This window comes from Plecotus auritus, assembly GCF_963455305.1.
Source record: "Plecotus auritus genome assembly, chromosome: 15".
Classification (NCBI taxonomy): domain Eukaryota; kingdom Metazoa; phylum Chordata; class Mammalia; order Chiroptera; family Vespertilionidae; genus Plecotus; species Plecotus auritus.
The window spans coordinates 2,976,697-3,003,887 of NC_137781.1; the positions used below are offsets into that span (position 1 = coordinate 2,976,697).

General features: G+C 50.8%; 2 protein-coding genes across 7 annotated transcripts in view; both read right to left on the bottom strand.

The window, feature by feature from the left end:
• HERC2 (HECT and RLD domain containing E3 ubiquitin protein ligase 2) overlaps positions 1-2,122 on the bottom strand; it is a 72,637-nt gene extending 70,515 nt beyond the window's left edge. Inside the window, exons 1-2 of the mRNA XM_080651456.1 lie at positions 2,058-2,122; positions 1,301-1,403 (exon numbers count right to left, since the gene is read on the bottom strand). Of these exons, the coding sequence (XP_080507582.1) occupies positions 1,301-1,372 (72 nt within the window). The 5' untranslated portion in view covers positions 1,373-1,403; positions 2,058-2,122. The remainder of the gene's footprint in view (positions 1-1,300; positions 1,404-2,057) is intronic.
• The window catches only part of GABRG3 (gamma-aminobutyric acid type A receptor subunit gamma3), a gene marked incomplete at its 3' end in the record, with an annotated part of 67,247 nt that overhangs the window by 1,620 nt on the left and 38,436 nt on the right, over positions 1-27,191 (bottom strand). For 3 of the 6 annotated variants that reach the window (XM_080651461.1, XM_080651457.1, XM_080651459.1), the window contains 6 exons: positions 15,850-15,987; positions 13,065-13,217; positions 12,103-12,299; positions 11,212-11,289; positions 10,100-10,181; positions 9,167-9,693 (listed from right to left, as the gene is read on the bottom strand). In XM_080651461.1, coding sequence (XP_080507587.1) covers positions 9,167-9,693; positions 10,100-10,181; positions 11,212-11,289; positions 12,103-12,299; positions 13,065-13,217; positions 15,850-15,987 — 1,175 coding nt within the window. Of the gene's footprint in view, positions 1-1,300; positions 1,404-9,166; positions 9,694-10,099; positions 10,182-11,211; positions 11,290-12,102; positions 12,300-13,064; positions 13,218-15,849; positions 15,988-27,191 lie in introns of those variants that run through there. The other 3 variants (XR_013959667.1, XM_080651460.1, XM_080651458.1) reach the window with 3 other exon arrangements.

Below are 27,191 nucleotides of genomic sequence, written 5' to 3' on the forward strand. Positions count from 1 at the left end.
CAACCCTACTACCCACAACACAGTTCTAAACACTTGGCTCTCCCCTGACCCCTGGCCGGTAGCTCAGTTGGTTAGAGCTTCATCCAGGTACACCCAGGCTGTGAGTCCCATGCCGGTCAGAGCACATACAAGAAACAACCAATGAATGCATAAGTAAGTGGGACATCAAATCAATGTGTTTCATTTTCTCTCTCCCCCCACCATCTCTAAAATCAACAAAATAAAAATTTAATAATTTAAAACAGCTGGCTCTCGTATCGACCAGGACTGCACCCCCTTCCGTAGCCTTAATAATGAAGAAGAGCAGTTATCCTCATGACAAGTACCTGACACTCTCCATGAACCCTCACGCAGGACCGGAGGTTGCATCCAAAAAGGCAGGTTACTTGGGAAATACTTAAAATGTCTAACCTCAGGGGAGAGGGAAAAACACACATATACTACAAAGTATTTCAGACGTTTCTTTGTGCTGGTAACATGTGGTTACAAAAGTAGTCTCCCCCAACCATTTGCAAGCAAAAACAAGTTGGGGTGAAGAATCATCCCCGGAAATATCACAGCTATTACTTACCCCATAATTTCTGGACAAGCTTGCAATTACCTTATGAAATCAAGACATTAGAGAGTCTTAAGGCCAGCGTTTGTTTCCACGTGCCCTCTCTCTATTAAATTTATTAGGGTGACACAGGTGAGTAAGGTTACGTGGGTTTGCACGTGTGTCGTTCTGTAACACGTCACCTGTACGTTGCGCAGCGTGCTGTCCCCACGTGGGCCGGGTGCAAGGAGCTGAGCACTCCTCTCAAGAAGACCAGCCACACGGGCAAAACGGACACCTCACTGAACTCTGGTCTCTCCACAAACGCAGGCACAGGCCCCATAACATGAGCAAGACCCTCCAGGACGTAATAAATCACCGCACGTCACCTCCTCCCTCTCCCCCGTAAAATTAATGGGTCATCTTAAAAACTGCTGGTACAGAGTTACCAAGATACAGTTAAGAATGACACAACCCGGCTGGCCGGCGTGGCTCAGCGGTTGAGCGTCCACCCCACGAACCAGGAGGTCGCGGTTCGATTCCCGGTCAGGCCACGTGCCCGGGGGTTGTGGGCTCGATCCGGATCCCGTGTGGGGCGTGCAGGAGGCAGCCGATCCGTGATTCTCTCCCATCATCGATGTTTCTCTCTCCCTCTCCCTGCCTCTCTGAAATCAATAAAAAAATATTTTAAAAGAAACCCTTCTCTAGACACCGGAATAGGGAGGCAGAAACAGCCCAAGAAAAGAGGCATGTCAGAAACCCTACCTGGATGTCTGTTTTCAACCATTTGGAGTCCAGGCGAGCCTGGGCGGCCAGACAGAAGGACTCGGAAGGCATCTTTCCTCCAGGGTCCTCCCAGCTGTCAGGCCTGCAAGGGAAACAAAAGGGATGGAGGCTAAACACAGCTTCTCAGGATGTCCACCAAGACCCGCCCGCGGGGTTTCATGCGGCAAACGAGAGAGACAGAGAGAGAGAGAGAGAGAGAGCAGAGTTGCGGGAGACAAGTAGCGGAGGAGGGAAAGGGGGGACAGATGGGGAGACGGGAAGGATAGATGGGGAGACGGGGAGGAGGCGGGGACCGGCCGACTCCCAGCCCAGGTAAGAGCCCCACGCGGGACCCACCCAGCGCCGGGACCACGTCCGCGAGACCTTGAGGATGACGGACGGTCACGGGAGACCAGACCTCAATGTCATCGTCCCCTTCCCTCCAACCCGAGAGGGAAACACGCAGACGGACCCGACGCCCCCCTGTCAACGACCCGGACAGTGCCGTGCACCTGCCGCTGGACGCCAGGCCCGTGAGCGGTGCGGGAAACACGCATCGACATGCACGTTCGTAGACAAATACGAAACCGAGCATCACTTCGAGGGGGAAAGACACAGCCCGAGACGCGCGCCGCGGACGATCCGCGCAGGCCCAGGTCCCGCTGCCGCGCCCACGCCCGCTGCCCCAAGGCCCGGCCCGACCCGGACACCCCGCCCGCGCTGCCCCAGCCGCCGGCCGCCCCCAGGAGACCAGCACCTGAAACGCAGAAGCCGGGGCACCTCGGTCCCGCGGCGTGTGGGTCCAGCCTCCGAGCCGCCGCTGGCTCCGCCCGCAAACCGCGATCCCGGCGCCTCCCGCGGCCGGAGGGGCGGGACCACAAGGGAACTCTGCTTCCCAGCCAATCGCAGCGAGGCCACTGCGCGGGCCCAGCCAATGGAGAAGAGGATCCCCTTCGCTCCTCCTCCCGATCCTCCGTCTTCCTTCAATCCCGCGAATTTTCCCTCTCTGGAACACGCCCCTTGCGGTCAGGACCAATCGCAGGTGCCGGGAGGCAGGATTTCCGCTGACGGGAGGCGGGATTTCCGCCGCGCGCACGCACGTACGCACGTCCTGCGACGCCGCACTTTGCCCATCTTTCCGGAAAAGCCAACCTTGGCGGTGGGAAGCGATCCGGAGGTAGCGGATCCATGATTCTCTCTCATCATGGATGTTTCTATCCCTCTCTCCCTCTCCCTTCCTCCCTGAAATCAATAAAGATATATATATTTTTTAAATAAAGTTTCGCTCAAATATCACATCACCCTCCAGATCTACCTCTACAGTCGCGCCCCACTTCGGTAAACCTTTTACAAATGAAATGTATGTATATGGTGATCACGGGTCCAGCTCCCGACCTTAACACCCCAGAACCGCCGGGGGGCGCTCGTGAGAGCCTCCCGTTCCCGGGAGCGGCCAAGTTTTAGGAATGAATGCGGCCGCATGGGTTTTAGGATGGAAAGGAAAAACGGGGCGGGCGACGGCTGACTTTCTATTCAAACTTTCCATTTTTACAAAGGGGACCAAACCTGCAACCCGGGCAGGAACTGACCCTCCACCCCCTGCGCCACGCAGGAAATGGAAAAAGCCAAGCCCGTGTCCCGCGTGGCTGGGTGGTTGCACCTCGACCTATAAAACCAGGAGGTCACGGTTCGATGCCCGGTCAAGGGCACGCCCCCCCCCCCCCACCCCGGCCCCAGTCGGGACCCGTGGGGGAGGCAACCCATCGGTGTGTGTTCCTTCACATTGGTGTTTCTCTCTCTCTGTCTCTCCTCCTCTCTAAAAATCAATGGGAAAATATCCTCGGGTGAGGATTAACAAAACAAAGTTTTTTTTTTTAAAAATTCCGATGGACCAAGGTGCCTTCTGGTGTCGGCCTGCGGTGGTCCCGCTGGGCTGGGGGGTGGTTTGTGTCAGCGCACCTGGGTCTGGACTTCAGCCTGGGGCTGCAACTCCCTCCCAGGGAGCCCCCATTCCAACTGGGGGGGCGGGTGGGTTAGCCCCCAATTCCTGATGGGGTCGGGACAGGAACCCTGTTCATCCAGGTCTGAGCTGCAGGAGACCTCCCCTCACCCCCAAAGCCACCTGCCCCCCGTGGGTCGGCTGGAGCCCTCCTGGGGTGGGTTGGGGTTTCTGTTCGTGGCCTGAAGGCACGTCTCTTGGACACGGCCACTTGTGTGGAACCTCCCAGCCAGGAAAGACACTTGACCCCCAACATTTGCAGAATCTGCCTCCCAATGGGGTGGGGGCTGGTGAGGGGTGGGGTGAGCCCCTGAGAGGGGCAGTGGATGTCATACCCACCCTGGTGGGCAGGGCCCCACCACCCCTGCAGACCCGCACGCACGCGCGCCCTTGTCCCCAACCCTGGCCCGCGCCTTTCCCGGGCCCCTGGTGGGCCACCCCCAAACCAGAGAGACGTCCACTCCCGGCTCTCGCATTTCTGACAACATGTGTATTTATTAGTATCAGAAGTACAAACGTAGGAATACAAATACAAATACAGAGGGCGGCCCAGCCCCCAGGCCCCGCTGCCCTCGGGGAGGGCAGGGCGCAGCCCGCAGTGTGCGGTGGGGACCGAACCGGCGAAGCGGGGCGCGCTCGGCGCCGCCCGTGTCGCCAAGGCACGTGGGGCGCCGTGCGCCTTCGTTTCACTAGGACACCACGAGCTGCAGGGCGAGCGGAGGAGGGCGGGGACCTCGGAACCGCCTGGCGGGACCTCCAGACCCGGACCCAGGGCCTCCAGGGCCTCGTGATTTAGTTGGACGGGGAGTCGGGGCTGGTGGAAGCCACTTGGTGAGGGTGAGGACCCTGGCCTGGCCCTGGGCCCAGGTGCCTGGGGAGGGGCGGGCTCAGGCACTTGAGCAGGGCCGGTCCCCTCTCTCAGGCCAAGCCCGGCTCCAGGGCACATTCAGCACGGATTCCCCAATCTCTCCACCCTCCTCCCACCCAGGCGGGCGAGGTGGCTTCCCGGGGCAGGAAGGTTTCCCCGCGAGGCAGCAGCAAGGGGACCCCGCGCTCCCTTTCTGCCTGTGCCATCCATCTCCCAGGGCCCCTCCCAGGCCTGCTTCACACACGGGCTTCACCCAAGAGGACAGGCCTCAGTGTGGTGAGGCCCACGGTGCCCATGCGACCCGAGGCTCTCCCACCTTGTCCGTGAAAGGTGCGTCCTGAGCGAGGGTGGCGATGTCTCTCCCCGCCGCCTACATCGTGAGAACTGCTCTGAGCTTATCCGGACGCACAAAAAGATCAAAGGAAGTGCCCTATGTGAACTCACTCAACGGGGCATCTGGGTTTGATGGCAGGTCAATTTCTCATCAGGTATTCAAGCTCCATTCTGGTCCTCCCCCCCATTTCTGGGAAATATAAAGATTGTCAGTCTTTATAGGAAGCTAACCGGCGGTCACTAGGAAATGGGGCTCCTTTCTGCGTGTTTCAGCTACACGTGGGGTGGGTGGGTAGAGTAATACGCATGTGAAGAGCTTGTTCCATTTTTACCACTGTACACACACACACACACACACACGCACACACACACACACACAAGTACACAGATCACCGCATGTAAACACAGGCCCACTCCCGGAAAACGGCTCCTCTCCTGGAATCTTCCACAAAAAGGATGCATTCACGGGGAGTAAACCTTGAGCTCAGTCTAGGACCTGCTCCTAAAGAGACACAGATCGTGGTTGTACAAACATACGAATGTAAACATTGTTCACCAGCACAAAATTAGTCATTTTGAAGGTCAGGACGAGTGGGAGTCGTCTTTTAAAAATGTGTGAACGGAGTTATTCTAAACAAAGATAATAAAACACTGTAAACTTCACCGATACGTTATGCCTGTGTCTATTTCTACCTAGAAGTAAAAATTCCAAGATAAATGAGGGGGAATCCAAACCTAAACTAAGATTGTAGAGCAAGAAGCATACTGTCCGTCCTTTTGGGCTCATGAAATCGGCAATGTCCGTAGGCGCATCCATTTTCGGGGCGGGGGTGGGGGAAATAGATCGTTCTCGGCCAACTCAAATGTTATGTTTATGAAAGGAATAAAAAAGCCAAGCGAAGTAAAACCAAAACAACAACAACACAACCAGAAGCAACCGACAATCACCAATGAGGTGGTACGTTCCACGTGAATAATTTCAAGTTCTGATTGAGGCCGAGTCAACAGCCAGGACCTCTGGGACCAGGAACAGTCTGGAAATGTAGTAGGCCATCAAAATTTTGAACTATTATTTTTGTATTTAACATTTAAATGAAGATGAAAGTTCCATTTTCTCCTTTGTGTAAGTCCTATTTTTTTTTATTTTTTATGGTTGGGAAAGGACATGAAACCTTTCTGGTGACTCAATAGTTATGGAATAGTATGTACCACGAAAAGGATACGGATCATGATGATGACGACAGTGATGCTGCTGCTGATGGTGAAGATGGGTGGTGATGATGATGGTGAAGATGGTGAAGATGGTGATGCTGCTGCTGATGGTGAAGATGGTGATGATGGTGGTCATGGTGAAGATGATGGTAAAGATGATGATGGTGAAGATGCTAATGATGATGGTGGTGATGGTGAAGATGGTGATAACGACGGTGATGGTGATGATGGTGAAAATGGTGGTGATGACGGTGAAGATGGTGATGGTGGTGATGATGGTGAAGATGGTGATGGTGAAGATGGTGATGATGGTGAAGATGGTGGTGATGACGGTGAAGATGGTGATGGTGGTGATGATGGTGAAGATGGTGATGGTGAAGATGGTGATGATGGTGAAGATGGTGGTGATAATGGTGGTAATGAAACCCTGTCTCCATCCTCTTGCAAATAAGACATAAAACATGGTGTGAAATACAGGTGTTCGTGGGGCATGGGAAGTCTACAAGACATGTACTATTTGAGCTGAATGTGTCCTCTTTAAGGCATATGTTGGGTAAACTGGGGGCAGTATTTGCTGGGTTCAGAGTAAGAGTAGCGTGATCCTTCTCTTGTCAGTATCTGACCGTCTTCTGGTTCTTGGTGTTGAGACTTGGCAGAAACTGGAACTTCCTAGGCTCTGAAGAGGCATTTTGCTCTCATGGCATTCATGTGAAATGCCTTTTCTTCTCTCTCTCTCTCTTGGCCCGGAGGCAACTTAAAACAGAGACAGTCACAGGGGTAAGTGTAAACCACAGTGGTCAGGAGGGAGAAAGCCTTGTCAAAATGCACAACAGGCACCTCCTCGACGTAGGGTCTCTCTGCGAGGGCCACCGGGACGGAGGCCACCCCGACAACTTCCCCGAGCGGCCACACGACCACCCGAAAACATTTCTGGTCCTCCACGCGAAGCGAGTCGGTGGGGCTGGAAGGGTGTCGGGTCTGTGTGGAACAGCATCGCACCGTGGGCGCCACGCATATCCTGCTGACCACGTGGGTGCCAAGGATGGTCCTTCCATCAGTGGCGTGCGTTCCTCACACTCTCCCGTGCCCTCCAGAAGGTGAACGCACGCATCCGGACATGAACAAGCACGCTCCCCAGCTCCACCCGTCTTAGCTGCACGCCATTCTCCTCTACCGTGGACTGAAGAACTCGTCTCAGGAGTGGAGACGGGTAAGGAGAACTTGAGTGGGCAGCCTGCTGAGGACCCGGCAGGGGCATGGTCCCCGGGGTGGTTTAGTCCCTTGGAGTCAGACCAGAGTGTGCATTGCTGTTGGTGCAGGGATCTAGTTTATGCTCAACGTGTGGACGTCGATTGGACACTGTTGAGATGAAGGTTCTCCTTCATGGAAAAGGAACCATGTATGAGCCAGCAGGGTGGGGACGCAAACAGGTTACTGGTCTACACGGCCAATGTGTATAATTTCATGAGCATCACGAACAATGCCCGGGTTCTCGTGTGGCTTTGAAAGGAGAGGCAGCCATAAAAAGATTTTTTTAAGGTAAAACTGGGTCAGATCTGTGATAAAAAAAAAAAAAAATGCTTGTAGGTTATTTTCCTCCCAAGAATTTCATTAGAAAATTCCATTCCCTCCAGAACTTCTTTGAAGGTGCAATGGGTTGAAATCCTTCATATTGTGAGAAATTATAAATCTGTGACATTGGAAATTGTGTTTGAAGAGGACCGGCCTCGGGCCCCGCCTTCCCTGGGTACTCAGCACTCTGGTGGGACATGTTGACGTCCCTCCAGGCCACCGGGGCGTGGGAGGTGGTTGATCCAAGAACAGGTGAAATTCTCAAAAGAGCAGAAATTTCATTGAAGCCAATAGAGCCAACCAGTTTCTCTGCAAATACTGATCAACTTACTTTTAACATTGGATTTGCTAAGTAGAAGCCAATTGGCTTGTGGTCTATGGGGCTCGACTGCCTCACACCACAGACCTAACCCTTGGAAACTGGCTGATCCTCTATCCTTAGGTTTTCACTCACTGGACGGGCAGTGACATTCACCCAAACACATTCCTCTATGTCAACTTTCCGGGCCTCTTCCACTCCCATCCCCTTCTGGGTCTGGTCAGCACCCAATAAATTGTGTGAAATCAGCACTTTTCTATATTTTCTCTGGATAATGGTTTATCTTTTTTTTTTTTTCTTCTGAGACGCAATAATATGCCCAATCGATCATTAAGCTAAAATTCTATGCCTGCCAATAAAATTAATTCCACTTTCTGGGTGAGAAGCACAGAGATTCTGGTACTAAAATTTTAGTATGGAAATTAACAAGCTGGTAGGCTTTTTCTTTTTCGTTTTCCTGTAACTGGTGGGAGCTGCTTCGGAAGCATCTTGGGAAGTACACACGGGCATCCAGTGGGGAAAAAAAAAACAAAAAACAAAAAAAAACAACAAAGAAAGAACTAACATCACGAAGCAAGTTGGTTTTGTTATAAAAATATCAAAAGAGTAATCATTTCAGGGAATCATTTCTTTGGGCTTTTGCTAGGTATCCATATGTCAAAGTATAAAAGCATTTTTGTGCATCAAAATATATCACTGAAGACAGCCATTTCTTTTTTTTCTTTTTTCTTTTTTTTTTTGGCATCTGAAGTGATCTGACTTGGAAGTTAATATGCACTACGAAAAAATTTAAAATCGTATCTACATTTCGTTCACACGCTGGAAAACATGTTCAAGACAAAGGCTTGGGAATGGTGTGTGCGCTGCTTTGGAAGATGGAGATGATGGTCCAAGCGTATTAGCAGAGCAGCCACAGGACTCACATTCCGGGGTCGCCCCGAGTGGTCCCATCCAACGGGACTCCGGGCACGACGCGGAACGCAAGCCGAACCAGCCCGAGGACCCGAGGCTGGCACACCGCCGGCTCCCAGGGGTTTGCAATAAAGCCATGGCCTTCCGGTGCTCAGCGATCAACGTCGTTGACCTCAGCCACGTGGAAACCTTTGAAAATCCCATTTTTTTCCTCCACGGGAAACGTAGGCATGATGCATGGACCCCCCTCCCCAAACCGGGGTGAGGTGATTTAGGTAAAGGAATGGTAGCTAACCACGACGGTGCCGGCGCAAAACAGGCCACAGAGAGAGAAAACGGGTTCGAAACTCACCACCGTTCACACTTGAACTCGGGCTGCCCCGAGGAGTGGCGGGGGGGCATGGGGTTGAGGGCAGTAGGAGGGTGTCTCAGCTGCAGTGACCCCACACACGTGGGTGCTGGTGCCCCCGAGGGCGACAAAGGAAAGAGCCAGCCGGTCGGCCGGGGTCTGAGAGAGCGTCTCAGATATTTGCTTGGGTGTGTGAAGCGATTTCTTTGCAAGGATAATCGGCAGCCGCTTCCGACATCCCCGGAACCGTCCATGAACATCACCAAGCTGCAGATTCAGGAGGGGATTAGCAAGAATGTCCCTTAAAAATGCAGCGTGTGTGTGTGTGTGTGTGTGTGTGTGTGTGTGTGCACGCGCGCGTGAGCGTGAAATACATAATGAGGATCTTTGCTGCGTTCTCCCACGCTGCTCAGAGGTGGGGTGGGGTATGAGGACTGGTAAACCGAGCGGCACCCTCCTTGCCACTCCGATGGGTGGCGACGGGGCTGGGAGGGCGGCAGGTAACGAGGGGGGCCTGGCACGCTTCCCTCATCGCCAGCGGCGACGCTCAGAGGTACAGGTACCCGACCCAGTAGACCAAGTTGAAGAGCAGGAAGGACGTGGGGAAGAAGACGCGGGAGTACGCGTCCAGCTCGGCGATGTCGATGTGGATGCGCCCTTTCCTCCAGGACCCGGCCTTGCACTCTTCGTAGCAGCAGAAGAAGCTCTGGCAGTCCTTGCCATCGAGACACTCGTAGACGCACGTCTCCTCCAGTTCCTGCCAGTACAGCGAGTTGTTGAAGGTGACCATCGCCGGGGGTGGGGGCCGCACGTCCAGGAGGGAATAGTTCTGCGGGGCAACAAGGACAGCGCGAAAGTCACCGCGAAACGCACCGAGAACGGCCAAGGGGAGAGTTCAATCTTTTGAGGATTCAACGTTTGCAAATCGAATGCAAGAAGTAGCCCAGCACGCATGCCATGCCGGGGAGGGGGGGGGGGGCGGTGTGGCTCAGAGGATTTGAGTGTGGCCCTCTGGCCCAGGAGGTCACAGTCGGGGCACAAGCCCGGGGTTGCGGGCTCGACCCCCAGTAGGGGGCGTGCAGCAGGCAGCCGATGGATGATTCTCTCTCAGGGATGTTTCTATCCCTTTCTCCCTCTCCCTTCCTCTCTCTGAAATCAATTGAAAAAAAAAATAATAATGTTAAGACAATGGAATTCTCGGTCTTAAAAAAAAAAAAAAAGGAATGAAATCTTACCATTGAGAACAGCATGTATGGACCTAGAGCAGCGGTCACCAACCTCCCGGACCTCACGGGCCACCGGTTGGTGACTGCTGACCTAGAGGGTATTGTGGAAAGTGAAATAAGTCAGACAGAGAAAGACAAATACCCTATGACTTCACTTATAGTTGGAATCTTAAACACACACACACACACACACACACACACACACACACACACACAACACAAAATAAATGCACCAACAGAACAGAGAGAGACTGAGATACAAAAGACCAGATTGATGGCTGCCAGGTGGGGTGGGGTTTAGGGAGGCGGGGTAGGAAAGGGGGAGGGATTAAGAAGTACAAATCGGTAGTTACAGAATAGTCACAGGGGGATGTAAAGCACAGCTCGGCGAACATAGTCGATCATATTGTAATAACTATATATGCAGCTCGGCGGGTACTGAAATTAACTTCATAAATTGTACAATTGTCTAACCACTTCGCTGTCCACCTGAAACTAATGTAAAATGATATTGAAGGTCAACTACATTTGAAAAGTAAAAATTTAAAAATAATATTCATGGCACAGAAGCTTGCTCGTAACATATGTTTGAGTTCCAAAATCAGGAATATGGATGTTATGTATTAATCCCTGGGTAGGAGGATTATGATTCATTTTTTTCCCCTTTATTTTTAAAGAAAATTTATTATTATTTTTTATTTACTAGAAATTTTTTTCCCAATTTTCTAATTGGGATATATTTTTTTTAAAAGTAAACACATTGCCATAGCCGGTTTGGCTCAGTGGATAGAGCACCGGCCCACAGACTGAAGGGTCCCGGGTTCGATTCTGGTCAAAGGCACATACCGGGGTTACAGGCTTGATCCCTGCTCTACTTGGGGTGCATGCGGGAGGCAACAATCGATGTGTCTCTCTCACATAGATGTTTCACTCTCTGTCTCTCTCCCTAAACAAAAAAAAAAAAAAAAAGGAAAAATATCCTCTGGTGAGGATTAACAACAAAAGTAAACACTTTATTTTGTAAACACATTTTGAAGGGAGGATGTGCATTGTTCTTCAACACATAAGCAATAACATATCAGTCTATCTCACTTTAGTAAGAGTTGGCAGAAAATTAGCACCTGCAACGCTATACATACGGAGGGGGCCTGCAGGGTTATCCGTTCGTGGATCCACCTTGAGGAGTCTGGACGCAATAACTGTAAGAGAAACATAAAAAAAATAATTACAAAACTGTTGTGAACATCTGCATCATACATCTCCTCGTTAAGAACAATTTTTAAAAAATATATCTTTATTGATTTCAAAGAGGAAGGGAGAGGGAGAGAGAGAGAGAGACAGAAACATCAACGATGAAAGAGGATCATAGATCGGCTGCCTCCTGCACGCCCCACACTGGGGATGGAGTCTGCAACCTGGGCCTGTGCCCTGGATCGGGAATTGAACTGTGACCTCCCGGTTCATAGGTCGATGCTCAACGACTGTGCAACACTGGCTGGACTTAAAGGCTTGCTGAGTTAGCTATTTATATCATCTATATAATAAAAGGCTAATATGCAAATCGACCAAAGGACAGAACGACTGGTCGCTATGATGTGCACTGACCACCAGGGGGCGGATGCTCATTGCAGGACCTGTCCCCTGGTGGTCAGTGTGCTCCCACAGGGGAAGCGCCGCTCAGCCAGAAGCCCTGAGCCGGTCTTAGGGCTGGTGAGTGGAGCAGCAGTCGCGGGAACCTCTCCTGCCTCCGTGTCAGAGCTAAGGATGTCTGACTGCCGGCTTAGGCCCTCCCCGGGAAGCAATTGGACACCCCCCCAAGGGATCCCGGACTGCGAGGGTGCAGGCTGGGCTGAGGGACCCCTCCCCACCCCCACCCCGCCGAGGGCACACATTTTGTGCCCCAGGCCTCTAGTGTTGTATAAGATCCTTAGGAAGATAGATCATTTATCTCAAACGACCCTTTCACTTCTTTCCCCTCCCCTCCACTCCACATCTTTGCTACTGGAACTCACTGATGTTTTCTTCTTCATGATGGCTGGCTTTCGACAACTGGAGTAGTAGTTGAGGGTGGCATACTCCATCAGAGCAGCAAAGACGAACAAGAAGCACACGGTCACAAAGAGGTCCATGGCGGTCACGTAGGACACGCGGGGCAGTGAGTTCCTGGCGATGGTGCTGAGCGTGGTCATGGTCAACACCGTGGTGATGCCTGCAAGGGGACAGGGGACCCGGGTATAAAAGGAGAGCCACACTGACATCCCTCCACTCCAACACTGTGTTTTATTTTTACTTTATTATTATTTAAAAAAAAAACATTTTGATTAATTTCAGAGAGGAAGGGAGAGAGAGAGATAGAAACATCCATGATGAGAGAGAATCATGAATCAGCTGCCTTCTACACGCCCCGCGCTGGGGATGGAGCCCGCAACCCGGGCGTGTGCCCCGACCCAGAATCGAACGAACCGTGACCTTCCTGGTTCAAATAGCTCGACGCTCAGCCGCTGAGCCACGCCAGCCGGGCAGTTGTGAGCTCTTGAAGGGCAAAGATGCACCTTGCTCATCTCTGCTTGCTTCACCGGCACTTGGACGCATGCTCTGCACAGAATGCAATTCATTCACGGATGAATGCGTTCGTTCATAATACTGAGCGTTGGCCTGACCGGGGCTATTTCGTGCACATGGGTCCACACTAAAGGTTTTTTGTTTTTTTTTTTTGACTTCCTAACCCCAACGCAACTGAAGGGGCCCACGTGGAATTCTACTGTCAGAAAGAGTCATTTCCCTTAGCTACCTTGAAGAACGTTAAGCGCCGTTCAAGCAGCCCTCAGAGGAGGTCAATGACACGTGAGCTCTCTTTCACTGCAAGTCTTTTTCTGAACACGCCTGTATTAAGATGCCGCGACATGGAGGAGAGAGAGAGAGAGAGAGAGAGAGAGGGTGTGTGTGTGAGGGGCGGTGGCTGGGTGATACTCACCGAGTGCTGTTCTTGCTGGGGTGGCATCTTTCTTGATCCAGAAGGACACCCAGGACAAGACCACCGTCAGGATGCAGGGGATGTACGTCTGGATGGTGAAGTAGCCCATCCTCCGGCTCAGCTCGAAATAGATGGTCATGAGGACATAGTCCCCTGCAACACACACGGTTGCCGGTAAGGCCACGCCCTCGGTCCCGGGAACAAAACACGGAAAGCGGAGACCATGCGGAAGGCTCCGTTTTCACGCCCAACGGTGGACAGAGAGCGGCACGGAACTTCGGGAAAACGACGCCTTTCCTGATCCATCCTTCCCCTTCCCCTTCCCCTTCCCCTTCCCCTTCCCCTTCCCCTTCCCCTTCCCCTTCCCCTTCCCCTTCTCCTTCAGGAGGCCGGGGTCTGTGGCAGCCGTATTCCGGGTGGTTGACAGAAACTTCCATTTTCGAGATCACTTCCCAAAAGCCATTTCAGATGGTAAGCGAATTAGCATTCCGGCACAAAGGGATCGGGAATGATTAAACCAAAGCAATCAGAGAACACAAATATTTTCCTAAGTCGGTGGCATGCCAAGAGACATCATTTCCTGGGGGAGATGTGATTGAACGATGGGTGATATTAAAAGCCTATTAATTTCTACATAAAATTTCAATAAAGAACGGAGCAGAAAAAACAAACAGTAGACAGGAACACAAAGGAGAATAAATCACCCCGGCAGGAATACACACAGCCCCCGTGGAACATCGAAAAGAGGCGAATAGCGTGTGGCAGGCTCCTGAGCCGAGGGAGATAAACCGAGGGACAATGACCGCGCTCGAGGCACCATCCTTCTCAGCTAATCCGGCAAAGCCGTCTCTTTCCTGACCCAGGAGAGCGGGCTCAGCAGACCCCTCCCCAGCGACATTTCGCTGTGGGGGATGAGAGTGAGAGGGGCTGTCGGCCACGTTCCAGGACCCGACCTCGGAGCCGCTCTTGTAGGACAATGGAAAGCTGGGTAAGTTCCGGTACGAGTGGAACAGGGAAACCGAGGCAGGAAAATTAAAGCCAAAAAGCCCTGGCCGGTTTGGCTCAGTGGGTAGAGTGTCAGCCTGCGGGTTGAAGGGTCCCGGGTTCGATTCGGGTCAAGGGCACCTGCCCTAGTTGCGGGCTTGATCCCCAGTAAGGGGGGCGTGCAGGAGGCAGCTGATCCATGATTCTCTCTCATCATGGATGTTTCTCTCTCTCTCTCCCTTCCTCTCTGAAATCAATAAAAATATGTATTTTTTTAAAAAGCCAAAAAGCTTGGCAGGCTATATGTAGCAAGACCTTAACTTGAGAACAAGGAATTAAAACCTCTCCTTCACACAAGAGAATGCAGAGGGGGGAAAAAAGGGGGAGAGGAAGAGGGATCTGCAACTAGAATATGCATGTATTTTAAAAAATATATGTTTTTATTGATTTCAGAGAGAGGAAGGCAGAGGGAGACAGAGAGATAGAAACATGGATGATGAGACAGAATTACTGATCGGCTGCCTCCTGCACGCCCCCTACTGGGGATCGAGCCGGCAACCTGGGCCTGTGCCCTTGACCGGAATCGAACCGTGACCCCCTGGTTCCTAGGTGGATGCTCAACTCCTGAGCCACACCGGCCAGGCGGGCCATAATTTTGCTCGGAAGGAATAATTAATGAGAACTGATTTTAAAAGAGCAGACGTCGTCAGATGTGATTGGCATCGCGGAACCTCGGATTTCTTGGTGGATGAGCAGTTCATTCAACCGAGCAGCGTTAGAGGAGGGTGACTCACAGTGGGTCTGAGAGGAGTCTTCACTCCATCTTAGGAACAAAAAGACACTGCCACTATTTTTAAAATCCTGACTCTAAAACCCAGACTGATGTATTACCCAGATTGCACTCAGGCAAAATACGACAAACAGCCAAGGAGATACCACTTTCAGAGCTCCTTCTAATGGAGCTATTTTCAACGTGCATTTCTCTTCGCACTCGAGATATAAATCTCACTAGAGCGCCCTGGGAAGGCATGTCACGTGGAATAAAATGCTAACAGCTGACTGAGGGGGCTATCAGGAAGTCAATAGGTAAATCCCACAATTCTCCCTCACAAGAAGTACACGAAGGATATCATAATATAAATCTATACTAATAAAAGGGTAATATGCTAATTAGACTGGACCTCCTTCCGGACAAAGCCACAGTGGTGGGGGGTTAGGGGCGATCAGGCCGGCAGGGGAGAGCAGTTAGGGGCGATCAGGCCGGCAGGGGAGAGCAGTTAGGGGTGATCAGGTAGGCAGGCAGAGTGGTTAGGGGTGAACAGGCAGGCAGGCAGGTAAGCGGTTAGGAGCCAGCGGTCCCTAAACCGGCAGTAGGACATCCCCCAAGGGGTCCCAGATTGGAGAGGGTGCAGGCCGGGCTGAGGGACCCCCCTCCACCCCGTGCATGAATTTCCATGCACCGGACCTCTAGTATATATATATATATATATAATGTTTTATTTTGTTTTGTTAATCCTTACCAGAGGATAGTTTTCCCACTGATTTAAAGAAATATATTTGTTATTTACTTCAAAGAGGAAGGGAGAGGGAGAAACATCCACGATGAGAATCATTCATCGGCCGCCTCCTGCACGCCCTCTACTGGGGATCGAGCCCGCAACCCAGGCCTGTGCCCTTGATCGGGAGTCGAACCGTGACCTCCTGGTTCACAGCAGGACGCTCCACCCGAGGGCCACACGGCCAGGTTCCGTTGATTTTTTTTTTTTTTTTTAGAGCCACACCCTGTCCTGTTTATTCCTACCTGCAGACGTCGTCAGGGTTTCGGTGGTGTTTCGGAGGCCCATGAAGTCAAACTGATAGAGCCGCCAGGACTTCTGGTTCGCCGCCTCCACTGAGTTTTTCCTCCATCTGTAAACCATCTCCTCTTTGGGGTAGCCGTCTGACAACATGGAACAAGTGTGAGCACACGTGAAGATGCGGGTTTTTACAAAAACAGTCCAACGTGTCCTTCTGACCGCCTCACGTATTAAACGCTTAGGGCCTCTTCGCTCTCTAAATTTCCCTGAACGCACAGGCACCCCAAAAAAATGAATGGACAAGGCCACCGGCTGAAGGGCTTCGTGATCAACGAGATGTTCCCAGCCGCGGGCCGGGCCAGAGCTGTGTGGACACAGCACACAGGCGCTGTCTTGCGGTCTTGATTTCTTTCCCCGTGGAGAGCCAAGCTGTCGTTGACCCCCGAGACTGGGGGTCAGGGTCTCACCCGCTCCCAGACACTAAGAGCTAACTGCCTGTCCCAGACCCGCCCATCACACCGTCCACTGTTCCCCGGAATAAGACCATCCAGGTCTCGGGAAAGACCTATTTCTTTTTATCTTTTTAAAAATAATATATATACTTTTTTTTTTTTTTTTTAAAGTGATTTCCGAGAGAGGAAGGGAGAGGCAGAGAGAGACATAAACAGCAATGATGAGGGAGAACCATGGATCGGCCGCCTCCTGCACGCTCCACGCTGGGGATGGAGCCTGCAACCCGGGCGTGTGTGCTGACGGGGAATCGAACCATCAACCTCCTGGTGCATGGGACGATGCTCAACCACGGAGCCACGCCAGCCGGGCTCGATCTATGTTATTTTTAAGAGGTTCATTCAATGCACAGACCTCTGGAGAGATCACCCCTGAACAACAGCAAGAACACACAATCTCCTTCAGGCCAAAGCGAGTACCTCCCAGATACGAGGACACACAAAACAAACCCCGAATGAAGTTGACATGATGGAAACCACCCAAACTTATGTTCTCCAGCCACAGGGGAATGGAAGTAGAGACGAACAGAGACGCAACGGGAGGGGCGGGGGGAGATTCACCCGTATTTGGAAACGGCGCGGGACGCCCATATGCAGTGAAGGAGCCCGGGAGGACACCGCCAGGGCGGTGAGACTATCCTGAGGTGAGAGCCATACGTCAGCCCCGACCAGGTGAACGCACTGCCCACAGACAGGAAGGACAGAGGGGGCGTGGCGGCCTCGTCAGCGTCAGGGAAACAACAGCCAGCCAACAGGCACCCTTTCGCGACAACAGCATCAGCCCCCAGGAACGGAAGGTACCCGTCCTCCACCTGACGAGGGGTACCCGCGTGGGCAACAACGGAAGGCTTCCACCCCGGGAACGAGACAGAGGTGCTGGTTCTCATCGCTTCTACTTAAAAATGAAACGGGAGGCCCTAGTCGGCGTGGCTCAGTGGATAGAGCGTCGGCCTGTGGACTGAAGGGTCCCAGGTTCCATTCCGGTCGAGGGAACATGCCCGGGGTTGTGGGCTCCATCCCCAGTGTGGGGCGTGCAGGAGGCAGCAGATCCATGATCCCCTCTCATCATTGATGTTTCGCTCTCTCTCTCTCTCTCCCTCTCCCTTCCTCTCTGAAATAAAAAAAAAAAAAAACAATAACAAGCAGTAACATTTCCAAGGGAAACCACCTTGCACATTTCATGCATGCAGACAGAATTTTCTAGAATTAACCAGACACCTAAAAGATGCCTGGCGGAGGCTTTATTCAAATGAGTCCTTCTAAACGCGAACATTAATTAACGGAATATATTCAGAAGCAAAATAGGAATATGAAAAAAAGTTGGCATCTCATTCTTCCCACCAGCCAAAAAAAAAAAAAAAAAAAAAAGATAGTGGCGGGGAAGATTGAAAAGAGGACATCTTTATTTAGGCGTACGTACAAAATTACAGCATTGGAGGAAGAAATAACTCTATTCTGTCGGCAGCTGGGACGCACATTCTCGCTCCCTCGGAGCTTCTCACTGTCTTAAACCAGCCACAACGTACATTCCGATCTGAATGCATTTTTTTTTTTTAAGATAAGGACCCAATTATGTGTCAGAGTTAAACACGCACTTAAGTTATCTGCCAAAATGTGATTTACACCCGCACCGCAGCTTTGAAGATAAGGCTGTGGCTCTGCCCCGCTGGCTGAGCATGGGGGAGAGCTCATGGCTACGGCGGGCGCACACGCGTGAATCGCTTTCTCTCTGACAAAAGTACAGCTTCCCCACGGCTGTGCGTCCCCCCTGTGAACCGGAAACCCTGTCACGAGCTCTGCACAGCAGTGAGGTAGACGGACCGTCCCCCAACGGACAGGATTCCGCCGGGTCAGGGTCTTCCCCTGTAATTGTTGCCTTAAATGTGAACAACCTGGGGACGTGAACGATGAACACAGGATGCCATGGCAGACTTATTGATTACGGCATGGACGATGCTTTATTTTTTTATTATTTTAAAAGTGTTATCGATTGAGAGACAGACAGAGACAGAGAGAGAGAGACAGAGAGAGAGAGAGAGGAGGGAGGAAGAGAGAGAAACATCAATGAGAGAGAGAAACATCGGTTGGTTGCTTCCCACACGGACCCTGACGGGGGATCGAACCCGCAACCTGGGTATAAGCCGTGACGAGGAATCGAACCCGCAACCTTTTGGTGCGCGAGATGACGATCCAAGCAACGGAGCCACACCAGCCAGGGCTTCAGTGACAATGCTCTGTTTTTGTTTTTGTTTTTAATATTTTATTGATATTTTACAGAGAGGAAGGGAGAGGGATAGAGAGTTAGAAACATCGATGAGAGAGAAACATCCATCAGCTGCCTCCTGCACACCTCCCACTGGGGATGTGCCCGCAACCAAGGTACATGCCCTTGACCGGAATCGAACCTGGGACCTTTCAGTCTGCAGGCCGACGCTCTATCCACTGAGCCAAACCTGTTTTGGCAATGCTCTGTTTTTTATCATTTTATTTTTTTTGCCACTGCCAACACAAGTGCAAAGACTGGGATGCATCCATGTGCAGCGTGACATCCTTAAACACGGAAGCTGGCCGCCGGTCTAGCCTTGCCTCGGAGCCTCACAGCCCAACCTCCGATCCTCAGAGAGCCGAGCCGAGTCCCAAAGGGTGGAGCTGAGCCCACTCCAAAGGGCTGAGCCTCACCCGGAAGAGCCAAGCATAACCCTAAGAGCTGAAGCTGGTCCCAAGGGTATAGACCAGCCTTGGGCAAACTACGGCCCGCGGGCCGGATCCGGCTGTTCTATCCGGTTCTCTTGCTCTCCCCTCCGCTCCTTTACTTTGAATTTATATTAGTTCACACAAACACTCCATCCATGCTTTTGTTCCGGCCCTCCGGTCCCGTTTAAGAACCCACTGTGGCCCTCGAGTCAAAAAGTTTGCCCACCCCTGGATAGACCCTCGTTCCTAAGAGCTGGGCCTAGTCCCTAAGAGCCAGCCTAACCCCTGAGAGCCAGCCTAGACCCTAAGAGGTGAATCTTGTCCCTAAGGGTCAAACTCGGTCCCGAAGTGACAATCCTTTTTTATTTGTTTGTTTTTTTTAAAAAGTATTTTTATTGATTTCAGAAGAGAGAAGAAGAGAGAGAGAGAGACACATCAATGATGAGAGAGAATCAGCGATCCGCTGCCTCCTGCACGCCTCCTGCTAGGATCGAGCCCGCCGCCCGGGCACGTGCCCTGATGGGGAATCAAACTGTCACCTCCAGGTTCATAGATGGCCGCTCAACCACTGAGCCACCCCCGCCGGGCTCACTGGACAACACTTTAAACCCAAGTTCTTGTAACGACAAACTTCCTGTTAGTGTACATTATTATCTGCTAAACGTTGTTTAAATAAACGAATTGTGATTTATAATCTATTTATCGCCTCATTTGCTGTTTGCTCCTAAGGAATTTAGGCATCTTTTCACTCTGTTTAGCTGCCTGGACTTGAACGGAATAAATTATACAAAACAAATTTAGATAAAACATTTAACAATAACTGGGCAATGAATGACACTCATTTCCACAGTGACTTGCAATACACAGAAAAGCAAAGAATGATTATCCTACAGGGAGATTATGGTTCAAAATGCAAATCATATCGTTTGGGACTGGACATGCCCAGATGGAATTGAGAGTAGCAGATAGTGAAAAAAAAAAAAAAAACACGCACTTTAATTTTTACTTCTTTTTTAAAAAAATAACGTATTTTATTGATTTTTTTTTTTTAGAGGAAGGGAGAGGGGGAGAGAGAGAAATATCGGTGATGAGAGAGAATCACTGATCGGCTGCCTCCCGCATGGCCCCTACCTACCGGCGATCGAGCCCGCGACCCAGGCATGTGCCCTGACCGGGAAATGGAACTGCGACCTCCTGGTTCAGTGGGTGATGCTCAACCACTGAGCCACCACCCCTGGGTGGGCTGTTGGTTATTTTTTTTTTTTTTTTAAAGTCCTTTGAGGAGTTCACTCCAGGATCTCCCAGATTCCATCTTCTCAGCTGAGAAGTTAGCTCTCTCAATCCAATGACTGCCCTTTTGAAGAAAATGAGTGTTTTTGCTCTAGGGCTTGTTAAGATGTTTTTCCGTGTAGTCTGATTTTCAGCTGATTACCTTGATGTGTTTCAAGTCTTTTTTTTTTTTTTTTAATCACTTTCTTATTCATCCCTACTGGAGTTCAGATGGGTGGTTTTTTTTGAATTTTTGATTGGAGGTCTCTCATCAGTTTAAAATTTTCCTTAGCTCTTAGGACTTCCAATTTTAGCTGTCTCCTTTTCTTCCTCTCCCGTTCCGGCTCCAATTATACACGTGTTGGGCTCTTCCCCCCCCCCCCCCCCCCCCGCCCCGCCCCGCCACACCACGCAGTCTCCGCTTCTGCTTAGGTATTAACCCCTCGCCGTCCTTCAGCTTCGCAGTATTTCGTTTTGGTTGTTTTCTTCCGACCTGCCTTCTAGTGTACGATGATCTCTTTAGAGCGCTTAGATGTCCGTTACGAAGCATTTCTTTTTTTTTTCTTTCAGAACTTGCTTCCTCTCTCTTGTTTCCAGCCCACTGCTGAATTTCTATAGCTGATATTTGAATGATTCCAACATGACCGGGGGAACTCTCTGGCTGTCTGCTGGAGAAGTGCATTCCCTAACCCCCCTCACCGCCCCCCCCCCAACCCCCGTGGAGTCTATTTTCTGCTTTCCTCTTGTTTGTCATTTCTTGTATTTTTCTCCTTCTATGCCCGCTCATCTTTCATGGACTCCAAGTTCTTGAGTATGAAAACTTGTAAACATCTTTCGAGTCCCGACAGGAGTACGTGCATGGGGACTGACAAGGGATTCTGCAAACAGCTGGGAGCACAGCCATCCAGCTTTTTAAAAATATATACATTTTATTGATTTTGAGGGAGAGAGAGAGAGAAACATCAATGATGAGAGAGAATCACTGATCAGCTGCCTCTTGCACGCCCCCTCCTGGGGATCGAGCCAGCAACCCTGGCATGTACCCTGACCAGGAATTGAACCATGACCTCCTGGTTCATTGGGCGATGCTCAACCACTGAGCCACACCGGCGGGGCTGCTGGTTGGTTTTGTTTTTGTTTTTAAATATATTTTGTTGACTTTTTACAGAGAGGAAGGGAGATGGATAGAGAGTTAGAAACGTCGATGAGAGAGAAACATCGATCAGCTGCCTCCTGCACACTCCCTACTGGGGATGTGCCCGCAACCAAGGTACATGCCCTTGACTGGAATCGAACCCAGGACCCTTCTATCTGCAGGCCGACGCTCTATCCACTGAGCCAAACCCGCTAGGGCTACTGGTGGCTGTTTATTTAAAGTATTTCGAGGAGTTTACTCCCTGGTCTCCTAAATTCTAACAGCGGGCTAGAAACAAGAAAGAGGAAGTGAATTCGAAAAGCAAGCAAGCCCTAGCCAGTTTGGCTCAGTGGATAGTGCGTCAGCCTGTGGACCAAAGGGTCCTGGGTTCGATTCCGGTCAGGGGTACACGCCCGGGTTGTGGGCTCGATCCCCGGTAGGAAGGCGTGCAGGAGGCAGCCAGTCAATGATTCTCTCTCATCAATGATGTTTCTCTCTCTCTCTCTCCCTTCCCTTTCCTCCCTGAATTGAATAAAAATATATTTTAAAAGAATGCTTCCCAGCTGACATCTGAGAGCTCGAAAGAGAACATCGTCAGCTAGAAGGTAGGTCAGATAAGACGACCACTGGGGATGAGCTCAGGAATGGTAGGGTTTGCTGCTGGGCTGCAGGGTCTGGAAGGGACGGACTACGGCAGCCGTGGGCAAACTACGGCCCGCGGGCCGGATCCGGCCCGTTCGGCTGTTCTATCCGGCCCGCGGAGCCCAAAGAGCGGAGGGTTCTCTTGCTCTCCCCTCCGCTCCTTTACTTTGAATTTATATTCGTTCACACAAACACTCCATCCATGCTTTCGTTCCGGCCCTCCGGTCCAGTTTAAGAACCCATGGTGGCCCTCGAGTCAAAAAGTTTGCCCACCCCTGTTAAGCCCTCAGGTGCTCCGTCAAAAACAGCGGACACCCACGGGAGAACACCGGCCCCCGAAGGCCCATCTCCCTGGGATCGTCCCTTTCCCTGAACTTGGCTCCTTCAGTCACCAACGTCCTGTTCGCTCCCTGAACAATTCGAGCAGTTATTTGAGGTTTGTCTGGAGAGAAATGTACCAGCGTGGCATGCTCCATCATCACCATGTTCCGAAACCCCATCATGCCCACATTTTTCCCCTTTGCGTTAGAGGGTGTCTGTCGTAAATAGGTTGGAAGGGGAATTCGTTTTAACGGCAATACTTCAATTGAGCACGATAGTTGATGCCTGAAATTCCACCACTGCCTGTTTTTCTTCTTTCTGGAGCCTGGCCCTGGATCCGCACCATTATTAAAAAATAAGTAAATAAATAAATAAATAAATAAATAAATAAATAAATAGATAGATAGATAGATAAATGCCAGTGGAATGTGGGATTACTAGCTATTTTTAAAAAAATCCCTGACAGCGTGAACATTCCTCCTTCGCAGGCTTTGGCCTTCTGGCCGATGGTTGTAACGAAGGCGGACACAGATACGGTAGTAAGTTTTTTGTTTTTTTTTCAAGGGAATGAATACAACCTGTTTAAAAGACAGGAATCTCTTCTTCCCTTAAAAACATATCCAAGCCCGGCTGGTGTGGCTCAGGAGTTCAGCATTGACCCATGGACCAGGAGATCACAGTTCAATTCCCAGTCAGGGCACATGCCTAGGTTGCAGGCTCGACCCCCAATGGGGGCGTGCTCGCACTGGGTCTTAATAAAACAGAGAGAGAGAGAGAGAGAGAGAGAGAGAGAGAGACAGAGAGACAGAGAGACAGAGAGAAAGAGAGAGCAAGAAAGGAAAATCAGCCCCTATCTAATATTCTGGTATTATTTTGGCAATTGCTTCTTTCCTAAAATAAGAATCGAGCCCAATAACAATGACATATCTCCTATAAAATGCACCCAGATAGAAGTCTGAAGCTGAGTTAATATTTGAATATAATTTTGTGCAATACTGTAGGTCGTTATTGGCTTAATAAAACATAACTAAGGCAATTAAAGCTCAACAGTGTGGGCTTAGAACCAATTAGGGCTCACACTGCAGGGCTGTGTACGGAGACTCTTCGCTGTTTGTGTGTTCGAAGAGCCAGAATATTCTTTTGCTCTTTCCCCATCCAAATGACTTCTTGTTATTACACTTCGTTTTCCCCACCACATTTCTGTTCTAGTCTTTTAAGACAGCAACGTCTTACTTGGATATACGTAACAGGATTTGCTTTTCCTAAACAGACCGTAAGATATTTATATTCGTGAAATGACTCCCGGCCGGTGTGGCTCAGTGCTTGAGCCGTCGACCTGTGAACCAGGAGGTTCGATTCCCGGTCAGGGCACACGCCCCGGTTGCAGGCTTGATCCCCAGAAGGAGGTGTGCAGGAGGCAGCCGGTCCATGATTCTCTGTCATCATTGATGTTTCTATCTCTCTCTCCCTCTCCCTTCTGCTCTGAAACCAATAAAAATATGTAAAAAAAAAAAATTAAATTAAATTAAAAAGAGAGAAAGAAAAACAAAAGCTCTCACCTGGGGATTGCACGCCACGACCCCTGACACGCGTTTGAGGTGGAAGAAATATTTTTTTATACAGTACTGTTCTTTTTTCTTTTTTTTTTTAGCGAATCCTTACCCAAGGATATTTTTTCCATTGTTTTTTTTTTTCTTTCAAATTTTTTGATTGATTGATTTTTTAGAGAGACAGACAGACTTCTATTTGTTGTTCTACCCACTGACGCGTTCCTCGGTTGATTCTTGCATGGGCCTTGATCAGGGATCGAACCCACAACCTTGGGGTATCGGGGACGATAACTAACCACCTGAGCTACCAGGCCAGGGCTCCATTGCTTTTTAGAGAGAGTGCAAGGGATGGAGGGGGGAGAGAGAAAGAAAGAGAGAGAGAGAGAGAGAGAGAGAGAGAGAGAGAGAGACAGAGAGAGAGAATAGCATTGATGTGAGAGACACATCAATGGGTTGCCTCCCGCACGCGCCCCCACAAGGGCCGGGGATCGAACCTGCAACCCAGGTAACGTGCCCCCCTTGGTCGGAATCGAACCCACGATCCTTTGATGCGCGGGGGCGACACTAACCACCGATCGACACTGGCCAGGGCTCGGATTCTTTACATGGTGGTCGCCAGTGTGCCGTTTATCACACAGTTTTCCCGTCTGGACCTCAGGGGATCCCTCCCGCAGGGATCACGGGATGAGAAGCTCCAGGCACACCGGCCAGCTCCGACAGGCACCTCGAGGACGCGCCGCTTCTGGTGGCCCCTTAGGATTGGCTGTGCACGGGCCACCCCCCTTCGCTACCACCCCCCTTCTCTCTGCACTCCCGCTCCCATTTCCACGGACCTTGATTTTCGGGGAACATTTCCTAGAGCTGGGTGTGGGGAGAACGTCCCCTACGAGAGAATGGCTCCCAGAAAGGATTTAGAAAGAATCTAAAAATCTCCCTCCATAATCAACCTTGAATCCAGGGTGCTGAAGGGCAAAACTTTTCTCAGGAAATGGCATTTTTACCAATAACTGGGAAATTACGGTGATTTTCATAGCTGGGTGTTCGGCAGACGTTTTCTTGGAAATGAATGAGATCTGTCACTCCTGGGAAGTAACTGACAGTGTGTATTTGTGGCCGAGACTAAAATTTGATATTCCAAGTGGAAATTAAAATGTTCGGAAACGTGTGTCACTCTCAGGAGCTTAATCATCTCCCCGTTCTCAGCATACTGTTCGAGTGAGGGAGGTGAAAATATTAACCAACACTGTCTCAGTGGAACTGGGAAACATTTGGGTGATCCTTGGAAAATATTGTGAACCAATATTTTCCAAGGATCCAATGTGTTCTTTGCTCGGGAGTAGGGGCGGGGGGTTTGTGGGGAGCAACTGGAGTGACCTCCTAGCAATTCTGTTTGTGATTCTCATTCTCCCGGTGAAATGAGAAACCATACAAAACCATGCCTGGGCAGCCCCAGATGGTTGGGCTCAGTGGATAGAGCAGGGGTGGGCAAACTTTTTGACTCGAGGGCCACCATGGGTTCTTAAACTGGACCGGAGGGCCGGAACTAAAGCATGGATGGAGTGTTTGTGTGAACTAATATAAATTCAAAGTAAAGGAGTGGAGGGGAGAGCAAGAGAACCGCGGGCCGGATAGAACAGCCGAACAGGCCGGATCCGGCCCGTGGGCCGTAGTTTGCCCACAGCTGGGATAGAGCGTCAGCCTGAAGACTGAAGGGTCCCGGGTTGGATTCCGGTCAAGGGCACATGCCTGGGTTGCGGGCTCGATCCCCAGTAGGGGGCGTGCAGGTGGCAACCGATCCATGATTCTCTCTCATCATTGATGTTTCCCTCTCTCCCTCTCCCTCTCTCTTCCTCTCTGAAGTCAATAAAAAAAATAATTAAAATAAAATGAAAGAATTAGAGGGACACTTCCTCGTGTTAAAAAAAAGAAAAGAATACACCTTTTACTCAGGCGTGGTTTTTGTTTTAATATATATATTTTTTTATTGATTTCAGAGAGGAAGAGAGAGATAGAAACATCAACGATGAGAGGGAATCACGGATCGGCTGCCTTCTGCACGCCCCACACTGGAGATGGAGCCTGAAACGCAGGGGATGTGCCTGACGGGAATCAAACCGTGACCTCCTGGTCCACAGGTCGATGCTCATGCCGGCTGGGCTAAAAGCCGTATCTCAGAGGAATGAAGAACTGAATGGTGACGCCCAGTGGGAGATGGGATCTATGTCTGAGTGTCTCGCCAGGACAATGAGAATCACAAACAGAATTGCCAGGAGGTCACTCTAGTTGCTCCCCACAAACCCCCCTCCCCCCACTCCCGAGCAAAGAACATTTTGTTTTCAAATTAATTGTTCCCAGAAGTCGAACCTGAAATATTATTTGTTGTATAACTGTAAAACTCTGGGTCTAGTATACTTTCTTTTTAAAAAGAAAAAATATATATATTTTTATTGATGTCAGAGAGGAAGGGAGAGGGAGAGAGAAATAGAAACATCAATGATGAGAGAGAAGCATGGATTGCTGCCCCCTGCCTGGCCCACACTGGGGATCAAGCCCGCAACCCTGGGTATGTGCCCTGACCGGGAATCGAGCGGAGACCTCCTGGCTCCTCGGTCGAGGCTCAACCACGGAGCGCCCTGGCTTTGTCTTTTTATGGTTGAGGAGGCCCTTCTTCGCGGTCATGGTCGGGAGACAGCCCCCTGGCGGGGTTCCCAGCCAGTTCTCTCCCAGCGCAGATCGGAGAGGCGGGGCCCGAGGAGAAGGCAGCTGGCCACAGACCCGGCGAGACAGACACGTCGCTGTCCACGCTGGACCCCCACGCGCCCTGGGGGGGCTTCCGGGCCCGGCTGCCCTCGCGTAATTACCAGCTCTGCTCTTTCCCGCTCAAAGGCTAATGATATATAATTAAAACCATATATTTGGCCTTTGTCCCTTTTCTGGTGCAGAGCTCTTAAAACCCCGGGTTGTGACCAGGGCCTGCCTGAAAGCCTTTTGTTATGCGAAGGAGGCAGCCTTGGGGAAGCAAGGGGGGATGGGGCTGGTTGCCAAGGGAACCAGGCGGGTGAGGGGAGGGTAGGGACTTGAGTTCCATCCCCGTGACCTCTGGAGAGGAGAGAGGGGCTGGAGGTTGAACCAGCCACCAAAGGCCAACCATTTTTTTTTTCCTTCTAATTATTATTTTTTGGCCAGAAAACCTTTTCAATTTTTAAAAAAATATTATTTTTTAATTG